At 39.4% G+C, this 18,328-nt stretch overlaps 1 protein-coding gene across 1 annotated transcript; it reads left to right on the forward strand.

Annotated features, from left to right (window-relative positions):
- Positions 1 to 204: 204 nt before the first annotated feature.
- LOC136853341 (zinc finger protein OZF-like) lies at positions 205 to 10,099 on the forward strand. Its single transcript, XM_067128703.1, has one exon. It carries the CDS (start codon positions 1,727 to 1,729, stop codon positions 2,939 to 2,941), a length of 1,215 nt encoding a protein of 404 aa, XP_066984804.1. The 5' UTR covers positions 205 to 1,726; the 3' UTR covers positions 2,942 to 10,099.
- Positions 10,100 to 18,328: the final 8,229 nt, after the last annotated feature.

Here is an 18,328-nt window from a genome sequence, read left to right on the forward strand (position 1 = left end):
GGAATGGGTACTAACCACCTGGCCCCACTGCGTGTGCCGGGAGTTTTTGAAATTCTGTCGGACTTCGGAGAATACAGCTATATATATATCTGCCAGGTAAGTATGAACAAACTTTATTTTATTATTAAAATATCATGTTTGCTCCTACACGTATACAAAACTTGGTTGTTTAGCTGTAGGTCCCGTTGCTAGGTAACCAGTCGGTTCTTAGCCACGTAAAATAAATCTAATCCTTTGGGCCAGCCCTAGGAGAGCTATTAACCAGCTCAGTGGTCTGGTTAAACTAAGATATACTTAATTTTTACACAAGGACTCTAAACTTCTTGGTGGGAGGACTCCGAGTAAATCTCTCAACTGACTGGTTGTTTGACTCACCTGGGCCTCCTTCTTGGTCAAATTTTTAAATTACTTTAAAAATGTGTAGTTTTTCCACTCCTGTAGCATTGAAAACCAAAAGGCTTTTTACTGTATTCATTTTTATTTATGTATGTATACGTTCATGTAGATTTTGGTGGGCTAGGGTGAAATGTGGATACTGCCAAGTCTCAAACTGTGCATATGCAGATAAAGTAACCGAGGAAATACTGTAATATGAAATTTTCATAGGTAAACTATATCATGTCTCCCATCTCAACCAGCCCTCTTTGTTTGTCAGGCCAAAAGAAGAAGTGCTAAGCAATGGCACGTGAGTGAGGGGAATTCCCTCACTCACTCTTCTTAACCACCAGTTAACCCATTTCCAACTTGCACCGAAAGATACTCCTTCATAAAAAGCTCTGGTTTGTATGGCTCTAAAAAAAACACTGTCATCAGTGTTGCTGGTCTTAACAGCTACTCATGTATTATATCTACAGTAAGAATCAGTGAAACTAATTTGAAAACTTTCATCCCTCTGGTAATTACTTTTCAATTCACCCTTACTATTTTTTCTTCGTATTGTCTAAGGCATCTGTGGCTAATATGGTGTTATGTATAAATGGATCATATAAAATTAAGCATTTACTGTATACCCTTCAGGCTGTTACCCCTCAAAATTCTTATGCTGGTCTCTTGCACTTTCTATTCTTGGCCTTTGATTTGTTAGTAAGGATTGTTCATAAGTAATACGAAATGCTAAGCTAAGAAGGTTTACAGATGTGAGAGGGAGGGAGTCAATATTAACTGTTAATCTGTTGTTGCCTCAGGAATGTTTTGATGCTGTGTCTGGACAACATTTGGTTAGATTGTATTATTGTTTGGATAATACTGTCAAATACACACCTTGTTAATGGGCCTGAGACCTTTATAGGAACCTAAATTAAATTTTATCTATTTTGCTTCATTTTGGGCATTATGTTTCCTAACTCTGTGTTGCATTCTTTGATTTCAGATTCTCCCTCAGAAGAACCTTCCTTCCTTCGTCAGTTTTGAGCAGCATCAAGATTTTGGGAATGCTTGTGTGTTTGATGGTACTATATGTAACATAACCAATATCAGCACTGGAAGTGTAAGAGACAACAGGGATTTATGGTACTCCTACTTTAAAAATTACAACAACAACAAGTAAAATCTGTTCTGAATATTAGATTCATACATCAGCAACGAAATCTGGTTGTAGTCCTTCAATATATTGTGGTACTTGATTTATAACAGATTTATTGGATAATCATTTGTAAACAATTTTGTGTTAAGAGTTGCCAATTGAACACCATTGGCATTACAGAACAGGACAGGACAAAAGGCTAAAATGAATCCAGGAAATTCTTTAGAATTACATTTGAAAAGGGAAACTGGAGGTGCATTATCACACCCTCCCATAAATGAAGAAAACAGCAACATGGCTACCTTTAGTGAAACCAGTGATGGTGAATTTTTGTCTGTGGATTCACTGATGGACATCAAAATAGAGCCAGAGGTATTCTGTGAGCCTAATGAAGATGATGAATATTCATATGAAATGAATTCGATAGTGAATGAAAAAGATCCACCAACTTGCAAAAAGGAAGTAAAACAAGAAAGAAGGAATAGTCACAATGGAGAGAAGCCTTTCAGATCCATTGACTGTGAGAAAGCATTTTACAAGAAAATTAATCTAAAAAGTCATATCACAAATCCTACCAGAGAGAAAACATTCATATGCAATGAGTGTGGGAAAGCATTTTCCCAGAAACAAAATCTTATAGCTCATATGAGAAGTCATACTGGAGAGAAGCCATTCATGTGCAAGGGATGTGGGAAAGCATTTTCCCAGAAACAAAATCTTATAGCTCATATGAGAAGTCATACTGGAGAGAAGCCATTCATGTGCAAGGAATGTGGGAAAGCATTTTCCCAGAAACAAAATCTTATAGGTCATATGAGAAGTCATACTGGAGAGAAGCCATTCATGTGCAAGGAATGTGAGAAAGCATTTTCCACTAAATCAGGCCATATACATCATATGAGAATGCATACTGGAGAACAGCCACTCATGTGCAAGGAATGTGGGAAAGCATTTTCCCGGAAATCACATCTTACACGTCATATGAGAAGTCATACTGGAGAGAAGCCATTCATGTGCAAGGAATGTGGGAAAGCATTTTCCCGGAAACAACATCTTACATCTCATATGAGAATGCATACTGGAGAGAAGCCATTCATGTGCAAGGAATGTGGGAAAGCATTTTCCCAGAAACAACATCTTACATCTCATATGAGAATCCATACTGGAGAGAAGCCATTCATGTGCAGGGAATGTGGGAAAGCATTTTCCCAGAAGCCAGATCTTACAGTTCATATGAGAATCCATACTGGAGAGAAGCCATTCATGTGCCGGGAATGTGGGAAAGCATTTTCTGAGAAACGAAGTCTTTCATTTCATATGAGAATCCATACTGGAGAGAAGCCATTCATGTGCAAGGAATATGGGAAAGCATTTTCCCAGAAACAAAATCTTAAAGTGCATATGAGAATTCATACTTGAAAGAAGCCATTCAAGTTTAAGAATGTGGGGAAAACACATTCCAGGAAACATCTTATAATAGTTCATATGAGAATTCATCCGGGAAAGTAGCCAAAGTAAACCCTGGATTGTCTGCCATAATATATCCAAGGCTCTTCTGGAGATTGGTAATTTGCGGATATGGTAAGAAAAATCTTCATGGATGTAAAATGTCAACGATTCGGAATGAAACTTACTTACCTGTTAAAGTTAGCTTATACCTTCACGCCATTAGTCGTGATCGGCATACAGAATGAAAAAAGTAACACTTGGCCAGCCCGCTAGGACTGTCTCTGTAATCACCTGTTTCCCACCAGGTGGCATTTGACAGTGTGAATTGGTTTAGTAATAATTATGATGGTTTCTGGCTAAATTTCTCCTGTATGATATTGTGCTTGTTTTCTGTTTTTGCATTATGTCATCTACAACAAGCAGGGATGAAAGCATTAGGCTGTATAGGAAAGAGTTTGTGAAAACCAAGTGTTTTGGTGGTGCCTGATCATGTAGCCTATATGTTAGCCTAGCCGTTAAGGCACGAGTGTGGTGTTCTTGATGTGAAGATAATGAGTGATCTGATGAGAGGGTGAAAACTTTGTGAAGTATCGGAAGATGCTGGAGGCAGACAGTTTAGGTAGACAATTCGTTAGGGCACTCCATAAGCCTACTCAGTCTTCTCCTTTTGTCTTCCAGTGTTGCTTCTCCTATTCTGCTCTGCCTTCTTTTGCTCCCTGTGTGGTTCAGGAGAAGAATAATAAGTAATTGAGATATATTCTTTTATTATGGTTAGAAATTTGACCATATATATTAGGGCAAAGACCTCCGCCCATAGTGATCTACCTTTTTCATTTTCCTCCACAAGAGAGACTGTTGGAGACTTAGCATCTGTCTGAAGCCCACCCTCTGGACTGGCCTGGGTCCATTGGTCTTCTCCGCAGACAGGGACCCATGGCATGTCTCAGAACCAAGGTCTGTGCCCTTCGCCACCTCTCTGGTTCGGGTTTGGCACGTTCTCCGGATGAGTTGTTTGGAAGTTTGGCGCTCACGTTCGCTGGCTCGTGTGTCATCTGTTTTATGTACAGTGATAGGGATGTGTGTGAACTGTAGAGTTATTTAGGAATACAGACATACGTGTTTGTCTGAGTAGTTCTGAGCAGCGCATTGTTCTTTTTATCATTTGCTCACCCGGTATCGTCCTCCAAGCGGATGATAACCCTTCCTCCCCAGTTACTGTTTTCCCGTGTCGCCTTGTATTCGTGACCGTGTGACAGTTATTCCTTTTCGTAATAGCGGCTATTCCTCTTCCGCTGCTTACTTATCTAGAGTGAGCTACGCTGGTGATAGAACAGCTCTTGCTCCTCAGTAATCGCCTCATGAGTGTTGTGCAGACGGCACCGACTGTTGTCACGGTTATGTGGTAACGTCTTGCAAGAATCCTCTGCCTTCCCCACCCGGATATCCAGCACCCGTTCATTCCTTCCGATGCTTACTAGCGGCATTCTGTGACATCTTTGCTGGTGTTCTGTGGTATGTCACCTTCTCTGGTGTTTTTTTTGCCTCACCGGCATTGTCCATAGATTGCCGTTTTCTTCCATCATAATTTCTCCATTTAGACTTTAGGGGTTTCAACCATGACTTGGTTGATTCTCCTTTAGTATTTAAGTGGTGCATAGCTTGTGTTGTTCTGTTTCCACTTCCTTTTGCCAAAGATGAATCCGTTAACCGGCACTCTTTAGTTTAACTTCTACCTCGGCTCCTGTCAAAACGAGTAAGAAGTTAACACTAATTATGGTAAGGTGAGTTGTCATGGAAGTAGAGCCTCTGTGAAATGGATAAACAGTCGAAAGAGAAATCTAGGAAACTGTTTAGGGTTGAATAGCTCTGCTCCTAACATGAACAGTGTAGTGTCCTCGCAACTGCGTTTGTAGAGTGAGCTCTTAGGAGCCAACCAACCTAGACAGTGTGCCAGCATGTTGCTGGCTTAATCTAAACAACAGAGGCGATCTGAGAATTGTATCCTTTATTGCTTGTTCTCGGATGGTGCTACATTTATTTCCAGTTTTTGAAGCTGCTTAAGAGCTGGATTACGACTTATGTACACTCGGCAAGAAAAGTGAAGATACAGTTTTTTTAAATCTTTGGACATACAGTATATTGCTCAATAATGCGACATCTGGCAACTTTAGAAAGGGGAGGAGCTTCAGTCTTAGTGTGTTGGTTTTTTGCTTGACCTCCTATAACTTTCAATCATAATCTACGATTCTGACATCATTGATACTTAAATGCAGTAGTAAGCTTTACAGTATTCGTTCAAGTTGTAATTTGCAGCGACAGTTCTGAGCAAAATAAAAATTTTTCGACGTAACCTACCAATTAACCTTATACAAATGAATTTATGACACCACAATGAACGGAATGCTTGCATAATCGGAAACGCGATCTTCCATAGTGAAATCAAGAGTTAAATTTGAGCAACGTGGGGAACAATAAAGGAACGAATGCAATGTTACGATGAGAGAGAGAGAGAGAGAGAGTTGCTCTTGTGTCAGCCTAGGCCTATATGTAGAGCTACTCATTTCATTATTTTTTTTTTTTTTAGAGATTGAGCAATACTATATTTGTATAGTATGTTTTAGCGATGGAGAGAGAGGGAGAGAGAGAGAGAGAGAGAAACTATGGCAACGCAGAGAGAACGGGCAACGTCAAGAAACATCCAGTCACTTCGTGTTTTCCCGTCGAAGTGCTCCACACATCATAGAGAACGCTCTTGCAGATTTAAATAGATTTGGTCAACTTACCGTAGCTGTCGCAACATTTACTGCCATTAATTCCAGCTGACTTTTAACACCGTGAAATACAAATATGAATGTGTGAAAATTAAAGAAATTATCACTACCTCGTATGATGATGCAATAATAAGCCTGTCCATAACAGAAAACGAGTAAATATTGCCGTTCTGATTGATAGTCCTACACCGAGATATCCACACACTATCTTTTAGATCTCTATGAACGAAGTCATCTGAGAAATTCTGATTACTCCGGACATGCATGGTGTTTTTAAGTATCTGAACGTTTTAGTTTTGCAGGTTTAACATATATGATATAATTTGCATTGTATTTTCATATTCTAGAGTAAATTTACCGAGATTATGTGTTTTCTGTAAGAAAAAAATAAAAATTCGATGAACGAAATCTAAAGAAAACTGTATCTTCACTTTTCTTGCCGAGTGTACAATATGAATTTTTTCACCTTCCCCTGTTCAACTTGGCAAGTTTCAAGTTCTTGGACGAAGGAAGCGAAGACTCCTCTCATAGGTAAGGTACTTTGGCCTAATTGTCAGGCGGAAGTACCTGTGAATTTGGTATTTCCTTCTTAGCACTACAGCTCAATTACTGCGAGAGTAATACATATGTGATTATGTTATGTATATACAGTATATATGTGTGCAGTAAAGTTTATGCATGCATATGTAGAAATGTATGCATATGTAAGTATGCATGCAGATACATATAAGAGATAATGATGATGATAATAGCTATAAATATCAGGCCTGAAGAGGCAGTTTTATGATGATTCGTCAAGAGTTGTAACCTCTCCTTGATAGACCTACTTCGGAGGCTGTTGGGAGGAATGTCTTATTCCTTTTACAACTCAGTTGTAGTAAAGTGATGGAAGCAGATGTGTACAAATCATGTAAAGTAGCCCTGCTCAGCCATTAGCAGCTGTTTTTGACAGTGTCCCATCATTGTCTCCTTAACCCCTGAGTGTTTACAGCCATCACCCAAGATGTCTCGAATCGGAAGATTAGAAACTTCTTAGCACTACCTCTGAAGTCTTCCCTCTAGTGTCTTGCCCCTACAGCATTTTTTGTTTTGCATGTAAGTTCCACTTAGAATTTCCCAAACCACTCGAGTTCTGCCTCAGCAGTGCTCTGGCTCTCATTCTAGGTGGAAAATTACGCATGTAACCATAACTGATGTTCTGAACTCCCAGTTCAGTTAGGCTGTGTGGTTCCTCAGAAGGCCGTGTGCAAAGTTTCAGAAGCGTCTGGCAAAAGTCAGGAAGAACCTTTGGTAGTGATGGTTCTCAGGGAAGGATACAATGTACCTTTTCTACCCCTGTCAACTTCTGACACCTTCTCCCCACACTCTTCACACAGAGAAGTTCAGAGTTGGGAAGGTAAATTGGACAGTTGTTATGCAGGGAGGCCATGGAGCCATGGCATTTCCAGCCTCAAGCAGTTGGCATGGTTGAACATTGTTTCTGTGGCCACACTAACCCACCATCCTCATTCAGTGTGGTAGTCAGCTAACTTTAACAGTAGGTAAGACTCATTCCAAATGAGAATTTCCATGCTGAAGTCAATTGCTGTATTTGAATTCTTACCTACTGTTAAAGAGGAAACCCACCCAGCCTCCCCACATCTTAGTGAGTGGTCATGAAGAATGCTGACAAGAACCTAAACATTCCAACGCCACCTGAAGGGAAACAGGTGATTTCAGAGACAGTCATAGAGGATTAGCCAAGTGTCATTTTTTGAAATTTTCGTATACCAATCACACCTAATGGTGCAAAGATATAAGCTAACTTTAATGGTAGGTAAGTACTGTATCCAAATAATTAATTATATCATGAAAATTATAATTTTGTACCTTATTTTGTTTTACCTGTTTTGTGACTACAGTACTGTAATATATACCGGTATGCTTATAAGCAGTACAGAATGCTCTACAATACTGTACTGTACACAATGAAAACCAAACTGTACAATACTGTTTACTGAATAAATGTATAAAAAAATTACCATTGAAATTCTCTCTCTCTCTCTCTCTCTCTCTCTCTCTCTCTCTCTCTCTCTCTCTCTCTCTCTCTCTCTCTCTCTCTCTCTCTCTCTCTCTCTCTCTCATACCTGTTCACATTGCTGGAACGGTTCACATGAGCCAAACTTGAAAAATCTCTTTTTGTATTAAGAATAACCCTTGAGAAGAAAAGAGAAATGTGCAAACGCACAGCATCATGATGCGTACATGTATGTATATGCACATGTATATGCATACATGTATTAACACATGGTTATTTGATATTGAAAGTGGCAACTACATTGTACTGCATTTTGTTACCTCCACATTAAAGATCTAGTAAACATTCCATTCAAATCTCATTATTGTTATTTATTTGGTGTGGCATAAAAAATGTCTCCCTCCAAAACATCTAAAGCTTCTGGAGCTGAGGCTATCACATATTGTTGGTTGAAACGACTTTTAAATCTGTATTGCACCATATTTACTGAAAACACTGATTGGTGCAGTTATATTAATTACGGTCCATTAAGGGATATTAACTTTTATCACGTACTGTATAGCGAGTTCTTACTCTGAATGTGAGCAATTTGTAGAAACAAGGTGACACAGGCCGAGTTCTCTAAGGTATGGAAATCAATCCTTGAGTGCTGGCAAAAGTGAGAGAGAGAGAGAGAGAGAGAGAGAGAGAGAGAGAGAGAGAGAGAGAGAGAGAGAGAGAGAGAGATGCAAGACTGCAATTGGCATTATGTTTGAAGGCTAAAAAGAAAGATTACACTTCACATTTGCCTAAATTGATAACAAGAGCTTTTGAACCTGCAAAGTGCAACTTGTTTGAAATAGTCACAACACTCAGCCACTCAAAAGTAATGAAAGAAATGACGTGCAATGACATTTTTGCTTTTTAGCCAACAACAGTCGTGAGAGCTCCCGAACAGATAAAGCCTTGCCCAGCCCTCCCCACTCAGCTCTCGTGGCCCTCCCACCCAGGAAACACACAGTTGCAAAAGCTTCCATGCAGACAAGGGCCCTCCCCACTAAGCACCCCCCCCACCAAGTGCTTACCTCAGACTACCACCCTCACAATACCCCTTTCTCAGTGTGCTATATGGCTGTTATTAGCATTAATGGTGCATTTTTCTGCCCGCACGGTGTTGCCAACTATACAGGAGGCTTTCTATTAATTTTTATATATATATATATATATATATATATATATATATATATATATATATATATATATATATATATATATATATATACACACAGTCTGTATATATTGGATTGCTCCATTCCTTGCAGATATGGATTAATGAGGGGTTACCTACATGCCAGGATTGTGAGAAAGCATATGGCACTTATAAAATTAATCTTAGGGCACATCCACACTACAGCTTATCTAATACATATCACAAACTGGTTGAAAACAAGTTAACAACTATATGTAAAGATTGAATCTCTTGTCAAATGCCAAACAATGAAATATACAGTAATTAAAAATCTGTATGACTTCCAGAAGCAATATGAGTCTTGCAGGATAGTTCAACATGGTAGGAAGTCTCTCTTAACAAAAGAAAATACAGGTAAAATGTAAATTGCCATCAAAAGTGACCGTACACCATTACTACATGAGATCCTTTCTCGGACATTTAGTTCCTAAGTCCTCACTTAGTCCATTAACTAAGGAAACCAGTGGCTGTTGTGCATGTGTTGTATGTAAGCCCTAGTGATGGTCTGTATCTTATGCACCTGATCAGTGCAGAAAGTAAGCGTGTGTGTCTGGTATGGAAGCACTAGAGACCTTATGTAACTCCTCAGCATGGGAAGTCTTGTATTGCCAACTTGATCAGTTTTCAGTGTTACCATGTACTGTACAGGGAGTCCCCGGGGTTACGACGGTCTCCACATTCGACAATCCGATCTTACGACGCTAAGAATTCTTCACTTTTTTTCATTTTTATAATTTTTTTAATATTAAGTACTGTATTTATTGCCAGTTATCATTTTTATAATTGTATATTGTGTATCTGGATTGTGTGAGTTGAAATAAAGATTACAGTGTTATAATTATAAGTATTTTATTATTATTAAGATCTGACTGAAGGTGGATTCTACTTGAGTTGCTGCCTCAGGAACAGATCTCTGTTGTAACCTGGAGACTGCCTGTATTGCTTCTTATGTTTCTCATGTGTAGTATCGAATACTATTTGAATTACCTCACAGCATGTGATAAGCTGACATGCTCCTATGTTTTGTATCAAACTAATTGTATTTTTATACACATATTTTTGTACACTCTCACCACAATGTTGGCCTATCAATAAACCCTACATTTTTGCAACTAACTCTTTTTTTTTTACCATTTGAAGTAAATATTGAAGTAGGAGTATCAGTGTATGGTGTACTACTATTTACTCACAGTAGCTACCATTAAAGTGACTGTACTGAATAAAAACAAACATTTTCCATAACCTGAGAAATAATCGTCTTATTCAAGAGTTTCTCCTACAAAGGAATAAAACTGTACGTTTTTCAAAACACAGGAATTCTGTTGTCATCTAAAGCAGTGCTATTCAACCTGGGTGGACAGTCCACCTTATAGTGGATGAGATTAAGTGAGGGGTGGACAGCTGTCTAGGGGTGGACGAGATCGTCACCTGCACGTGTCTGTATAATATACAAGAGACTCTCTTTCTCTCTCTCCTATATTTCTTAAAATACATACTACAAATATATATTTACCTATTGTAACATCGAGGTTGCCACCTCGCCTACTCGCAAGACGCGGATAGTACAACCAGAGTACAAGGATCTAGCTGAGCAGGCAATGGCCATATTTGTGCAGATGCCAACATCATAATTATTTGTGAGAGCAAGGGTTCTCTAGTTTAGTTTTGGTGAAGACAAAGAAAAGGAATGCAATCCTGAACTTGGATCCTCTCATGCGAGTTGCACTTGAAAATCATCTGACACCTCGATTCAACCTAATAGCAGACAAAGTGCAACAGCAGCCAAGCCACTGATTTTTTTTTTAAGGATAACTGTTTGTTTTATTTATTGATGCCGTACCAAATATAGCAAACATTGTCTGCAATTTTACTTTAGTGAAGGAAAATGTGTCTAAATGTCATGGCTAATGTTATCTTGTGTATTTTGAGCCTCGTAGTTTGAGATGAGGTGTGTAAACATATGGATAAATATGTAAAAGTTGAATAAAAAATAAGAGAAACTGCTTTTTTTTTGGTTTACATAGTCATAGAAGTGAGATATGAAACATAGATGTTAAATATTAAAAACGTGAGATTTTTAATGAGACTTTTTCGGGGTGGGGGGTGGACAGCTTCTACTTAATCACCACTAGGGGTGGACGACATTAAAAAAGGTTGAAGACCACTGATCTAAAGGATGGACTCAGATTTGTATTTTTCCTAACATGCAAACCTGAAGTCTTGTACTTAAAGGATTTAGCTTGAAGACACGAGCTGGAATGGCTGTTAAGCTTTCAGACACGGTCATTAACCACCGATGGCAGTGGGGGGGGGGGAGCCCTGCCCCACGTAAGGGCCTGAGCATCACCCTTTCAGGCCCCGGTACTTGCATAAAAAGGGGGGCCCTCCCAAACTCTCCCTCTCCCCCTGGGAGCCTCACACCACCACCGCCATCCCAGGTCTCACACAATTCATATTAGGAATACATCAACTCAATTAGTTTGTAATAATTCATTGCAAGAGTAAGTGGAAGTACCCAAAATATAGTCAATCATCAGTTAATAAAATTGAAAAAAAATAAATAATAGCAATGTTAGGGGAGCATGGCCCCCCTGAACATCCTTCGTCCTTTGATTTTGTTTATTCTCTAAAAAGAAAAGTTGAAATAAATAAGCTGTTGTCACGGGGCCCGGGAAAGTAGTACCCTTTCCCCATCCCCCGCCCCCATGCTTGGGCCCTGCCCACTTGTCAGGCTGTACTCCACTTTGCCTTTTGGCCCAGGTACCAGAACGAGGGGTGGCTGAGGTGGGCCGTAAATGCAAAGACCTTTAGGTTTGTATTTTAGTTAAAATAGAAATTGCTAAAGAATTTGCTTTTTGTTCCTACACAAATAGAAGCCTTTGTTCTCTACATAGGAGACTTACCTATTGGTGGGAGGAGTCTGGGCAATTCTCTGAACCGACTAGTTGGTTCTGCCCAGCCGGGAATACCTTCCTGGTCTGGAAGAGCTGAGGAAGGAATCCCACACCTGTAGGTTGTTGGACATTTGGGATATTGCAACTGCTAGACCTCTGGGTTTCTTCTGTTACACCTTTCAAACCTGCCTTTGGCCTAAACTCTATAATCCATTCAGCTCTCTCTCTCTCTCTCTCTCTCTCTCTCTCTCTCTCTCTCTCTCTCTCTCAGTGCAGGAGTAATATCCACCAGCAATTTCAGACACTGATGCAACAGCATAAACCTCTCAATCACCTGTATAGGACCTATGGCCTGCTCTACAAATTACAGGCAGATTTAGGAACAAGAGCCTGTGTTGTCATAAGGCCAGATTAACCTGCAAATACAGTTGCTATACAGTGTTAGACAGTTTTCACATTTTATCTTGTGAAATAAGTGGCCAAAATATCTGCAGACACAGTAAGCAAAATTTGCAAAGTCAGGTAAGAGTGATGTGTACAAAGGCAGAGGTGTCTCTATGTCCTTTAATGCTTCTAAGGACTTTAATTAACCAAGATTTCATATTATAACATATATACTGAACACTCATTCGTCTGCAAGACGGTTTATTAACTAAGACTAATTACCACGAAGGATACGCAGTGAATGAAGGATGACAGTCTGTGTTGCACCGAAAAGGTTGGCGGACAAACACCAGTAGTGTGCAGCTGAGACACCTACCCCATCGAGCAATTGCATGAGCAGCGCCTTCGAATCAACAGCCTATCTTACACAAGAAGTCTGTGCCTCAGCAATGTCGAACAAAAAGAGCTCAGTGGAACAAAAGCAATAATGCACAGGTGCAATGGCTCAACCATATTCTTTCTGCTCATAACTTACTTGATAATCAAGAAAATAGAAAGCACAACGAGAGGCCTCAGGAATGAAGTTCTAAGGACAGTGGCACTATTACTGTATATGCAGACGATGGAGTAATCCCAGGAGGTGACACCCTTGAAGAGATAACAAAAGCAGCACAAACACTTATGGAAATAGCAAGCGAATGTGGCCTCAATATAACAAAAACAAAGCAATATGTTAATATTCAAAGACTGGTATAGTATTGATGATGTGGAAGATAAGCAGCACACAGAAGGAACAGAAATATTAAGAAGCAGAGAAGGTGCTACCTGGGTGTGATGACCAGCAGCATGAAAGACAAAAGAAGCCTCAGAGGACAGAAGACAAAAAGGGACCAAATCAAAGCAAAGCAGAGAAGGGCAAATATGGCCGATGCAGTCATCAGCAAAAGCTGCAGCAGGTGAAGACAGGAAAACTCTATTGGAAAGGATTAGTGATGATGCCAGCCTTCATGTAGCCATGGAAGTCATGAAACTCTAAGACAAGAAACCATAAATGAACTACAAAAAGTAGACAATCAAGTCTATATAACAATCCTGACAGCACCAAGTTACACAGCAAGTTGTGCGTTAAGATCAGAAATAGGGGCCTCTTCCTTCCTTCCTTCCTTCCTTCCTTCCTTCCTTCCTTCCTTCCTTCCTTCCTTCCTTCCTTCCTTCCTTCCTTCCACTCAAGAGATGTGGAGAACAGACTATTCTATCCAAAACACACACTTGAGAGTGGTGGAAACAGGCTCCTACAGGAGTAACCAGGGATCAGTATGAAAACAAGAAACCCCCTTGGGTCCTGCAAGTGAAAGAGAGACTATATGAAACAACTGAACATAAACTCAAGTCAAATTGAATCGCTTGAAGGTCAATAAGCAGCTAAAAGAAATAATCAGTAACTTGGACAGGAAAGCATGGGGGAGAAATGAATGACAAGACAACATGAAGAATCTACAGAAGATATAAAGGAAACACGAGAGAAGAAACCTGGTATGACACAACACTGGGAGAACAGTGCTGACCAGTGGGGCTAGACCAGGCACACTACAATTAAAAGATAGGCATAGGATAAAAGGGGAAGAAGATACAGAATGTCTTTCTCTACTACCCATCATATATATATATATATATATATATATATATATATATATATATATATATATATATATATATATATATATATATGTAACAGCCATTTCTGAGCCTATACTTGATTTAAGTCTCTGTTTTATGAACAGAGGTTTGATCTCGCTTATCCCGAGACATTGTGTGATAGCAGTAACGTGAGCCGGCATCATAAGTTATATCTTTCCCTAACTAAAATCTAAGGACTACTGGAATGAGATACTAAGTACAAAACTAAAATCCTTTATTGACAAAATCAACGAAAAATAACCTCTTAAAAAATTACGAAGAATGAAATCCAATGTTTCACATAACTATCAGAAAATCTTCTAACTAAATAATGCTCCAAAATCATAAACCCCCAATTACAGAAAATAACTCATCTGTCAAAACATGAACACGTCAATCAATTAAAACAGGTCATCTCAAATGTCATACCACTCTCATCCTTGTAGTAGGGAGAGAGGAAAAAGGAATAGGAATGGAGTGGAACAGAAATACCTGTGAAAGAAGAAACGTCACATTAAAAATCATAAAATGTACAAAATTGCAGAAACACATCTTCCACTGTCACATGAGATACCGTCTGTTCACAGTTCTGAAAAACAAAGTCTAAAAACGTATATGAATTCTTACTCACTCCACAAGTCCTCTGGGACAGTCTCCATGTGAAAAATCACTCACATCTTCAGACACACATGAATCGGATCTCTCAAGTCCAATTCGAACAACGGTTCCTCCCATTATATTCATTATGTAACGCACGAACGAACGTACTTTTGTATGACATCATTCGAGGTCAAAGTTCGGCAAGACACGCCTCTGTATTTCAAGGCGTCACGAAGTACACGTACACACCATACATTATTAAGAAGCATCCTTCAAAAACCGGATTTTGTAACTGGTTCAGCTTCTAGAACGTTCTTTGCTGAAAACGCATTTCCCAGCCCGTGTCTTGTCACCAAAGGTGGTTTCTTCGACCCTTGTGGTATGCGAATGTTTCAGCAGTTTCCTATCTGCTGCGTATAGTGAAAATGGACCCTGTGAATAGCTGACCCAACTTTTCAAAGGTCACCTTCGTGAGCCTTTACACACACACACACACATATATATATATATATATATATATATATATATATATATATATATATATATATATATATATATATAGATTATATATATATATATATATATATATATATATATATATATATATATATATATATATATATATATATATAGATTATATATATATATATATATATATATATATATATATATATATATATATATATATATATATATATATATATATATATATATATATATATATATATATATATATATATTATTATATATATATATATATATATATATATATATATATATATATATATATATATATATATATATATATATATATATATATATATACATATATATATATATATATGAGATTAGAAAGATACAGTTTTGTGCAACAGCCATATCAGTAAAATAAAGAGAAATTGAAAGCTAATATACTCTTATTTAAAGACCTGCAGAAAGAGGAAACTGAAAATGGAAAAGAATTGATAAAAGAATTGTGGCTTTACAGAGACAAAAACTTAAACACACACACACAAGAAAGGAATAAAACGAGCAAGGGAGGAGGAGCCGTTTCAAAGAAAAATCCCATCCACTAATACTAATACAACTTGACACGTACTGTAGAAAATAATTGCTTCGCCAAAAATGCTTCATTAATTGAATTTATAAGTAAAATAAATGAATTTTATATTAGAATAATGTAATATAATTATAATTATTGTATTTTTATAAACCCATAACGTTTAAAAAGGCCATTATTAACCCAAACAGACTCAAATAATGTTGGGTGGAAAGTGGCCGAGTAACGTAAACAAAACAAACGGTAGTTTCGTGTGTTACTGAATACGAAGAATCGACCACAAATCAATCAATTTCAACAGGAAATATTAACCGAATGGTTGAATTGAAGGTCAACCGAGGTCAATCAACGTTCGATGTTAATTTTGTGAGTTAAAAATTTGGTTGTTTTTGAGTTAATTGTGGTTGAATGAAGTGAGGGATTTCCCGTCTCTTGAAGGCGAAGGTGACGATGGTCAGTCCTCTTTGAGCGTTATTTGATCCATTTAAACCGATGTTTCCGTTATTTAAATCTTAGGGGCGGTTACATTTTCGTATGCTGTGGGTTTCGGCTGCCGATTTCGTAGCCGAGACCCACCACCAGGTGGCAGTGGGTACCGGCGGACGGATACAACAAGATGGCGACGCAACCTGACGAAACCGACCTAACCGAACCTAGGTCGGCGTGCCCTTACCTGGCCGGGGGGGCTTCGCCCCCCCTGGACCCCCCCACCGACCTAGGTCGCCACCAAAACTAACGAAACCAACCTAACCTAACACAGGACGGCGTGTCCTTACCTGGCCGGGGGGGCTTCGCCCCCCCCGGACCCCCCCAGATGGGCCGTGAAATTAGTAAATATATAACTATTCGAAATTGCACGTACCTCACTCGAAGTCGGAATCGTCTGAGAAATCCGTACTGGCCGGTTTCGGTGGCTCCATTCTTCTTCGTTTTGGCGCTGGGGCACTGGCTTTCGGCGGGATCTGGACAACTGGAACTGGGGGAACAGGACCTCGTGTAATTGACCAATCCGTTTGGATGGCTGCGTCCCGTGATTGTTGTGTTTCGGGAACATTAGACCGCATTTTGGCGGGTGTTGAAACGGCTCTATTCAAGGGATATGCACGTTTAATTAATTCCAGAAAAGCTTTAAAGGGGCAAGGGACATTAGTTAAGTAACGTTTTTTAATACAATACATAGAAAAATATGAATTATACATGGTTTTTACGGTACCGCTTCTAGGCAAAACATTACGTTTCAACACCCGCCATGTGGATTCTATTGTGTTTGTGTGTATGCTTGTATCGTCGGGATCAACAAAATGTAATGTGTGATTGATGTTAAGGTGTGTTTTGAAATGGTGATTTAAAGTGTGGTATGATTTCCAACAATCTGAAATTACCGTTGATTCTGGGTGTATGTTTTCAATTAAAATTGGAAGTAATGTTTCTGCGGATCGGTCTGGTACAACTTGAAAGAATGTTTCTTTTGTTTCGCGGTCAATCCCGCCGAGAACCCAACAACCTTCGACACGTCTGCCTTTGTTGAATTTCCTCTTTCCAAATTTGGATTCATCAATTTCCACGATGTGTCCTGGCCCCCCGATTTTCCGGTTGTCCTGAATCAAAATATCGATACAAACTTCCCGGCAGAAATTAAACCAGTCTACTAAGGTATTGGGAGACCCAATATCCAAAGTCATCCGGACATATTTCTGGGGAAGTTCATGGATCCAGCTGTGAATCAGCACCAAAATGCTCTTGAAAGAAAGGTGGGAACCCGAAAAGAAAGAGCCAGACCGGATGGATGTTATTTTCCGACATCGTTGGAGGTTACATTGCCAAATGAAGCTTTGGCCATGCTTGATCAGGACGACGGTGCCTTCGTCACACTTTGCACAAGTCCCGCTGAAATCGCCAAGTAGGCCACTTTTCATTAAGTAAACGAGCAACGAACGCTCTTCGTGGCACAAAACTCCTAAGTCCATGAGGGTCACTGGATTCTTAGATGCAAATTCCGCGTGGGTAGGATACGTTACGCAAGTAGCCATGTTTGCAAGGCTTGAACCCGGAAGAGACTGAGGAAGGTCGCGGGGCAAGGTAGGTCTCGGGGCATGTCGGGTCGGGTCGGTAGGACTCGGGGCATTTCGGGTCGTTGGTCGTCAGCTGTTTAGGTAGAACTACTTACCTTGGCGGAGGGATCTCGGGTCGGGAAGAATGAGTTAGGCGGCCCAGCATACGAAACTGTAATCTACCCGAAAGTTACATAAATATATAATGATGGAGGCTATAAGTAGCCTATTCCTTACTGAACCTAAATGGCTTAAAACAACCTAAAGACTAAACGAAAATGGTTTTTAAATGAGGTTTATTTCCAGTGCACTTTTCCAGGAAACTTCTCTTTGTTCTGACACAAATACGAACCCTTGGTCCTTTACATATGGGGAATACTTTCGGCGGAGCTGAACTGGCCGCTAAAGGCTTGCAAGGCATGAATTGATATTACTACCAGCTGGGCATGCGGTTGGTGACAGTGGGAAGCCCACGTATCAACCGCCCAGCTTCACGCGATCTCTTTACTCTCTGGCCTCATCTGAAGCGGACGTTTGTTCTGTCACAATATACAGGTATTCCCCTACTTACGATGGGGTTAGGTTCCAAAAAACCCATCTTGTTCCGACACAATATACAAACCCAAGGTCCTTTACATTAGGGATTACTTTCAGGCGTAGGCTGGAAACGGCCGT

This window comes from Macrobrachium rosenbergii, chromosome 27 (genome assembly GCF_040412425.1).
Source record: "Macrobrachium rosenbergii isolate ZJJX-2024 chromosome 27, ASM4041242v1, whole genome shotgun sequence".
NCBI classification, from domain to species: domain Eukaryota; kingdom Metazoa; phylum Arthropoda; class Malacostraca; order Decapoda; family Palaemonidae; genus Macrobrachium; species Macrobrachium rosenbergii.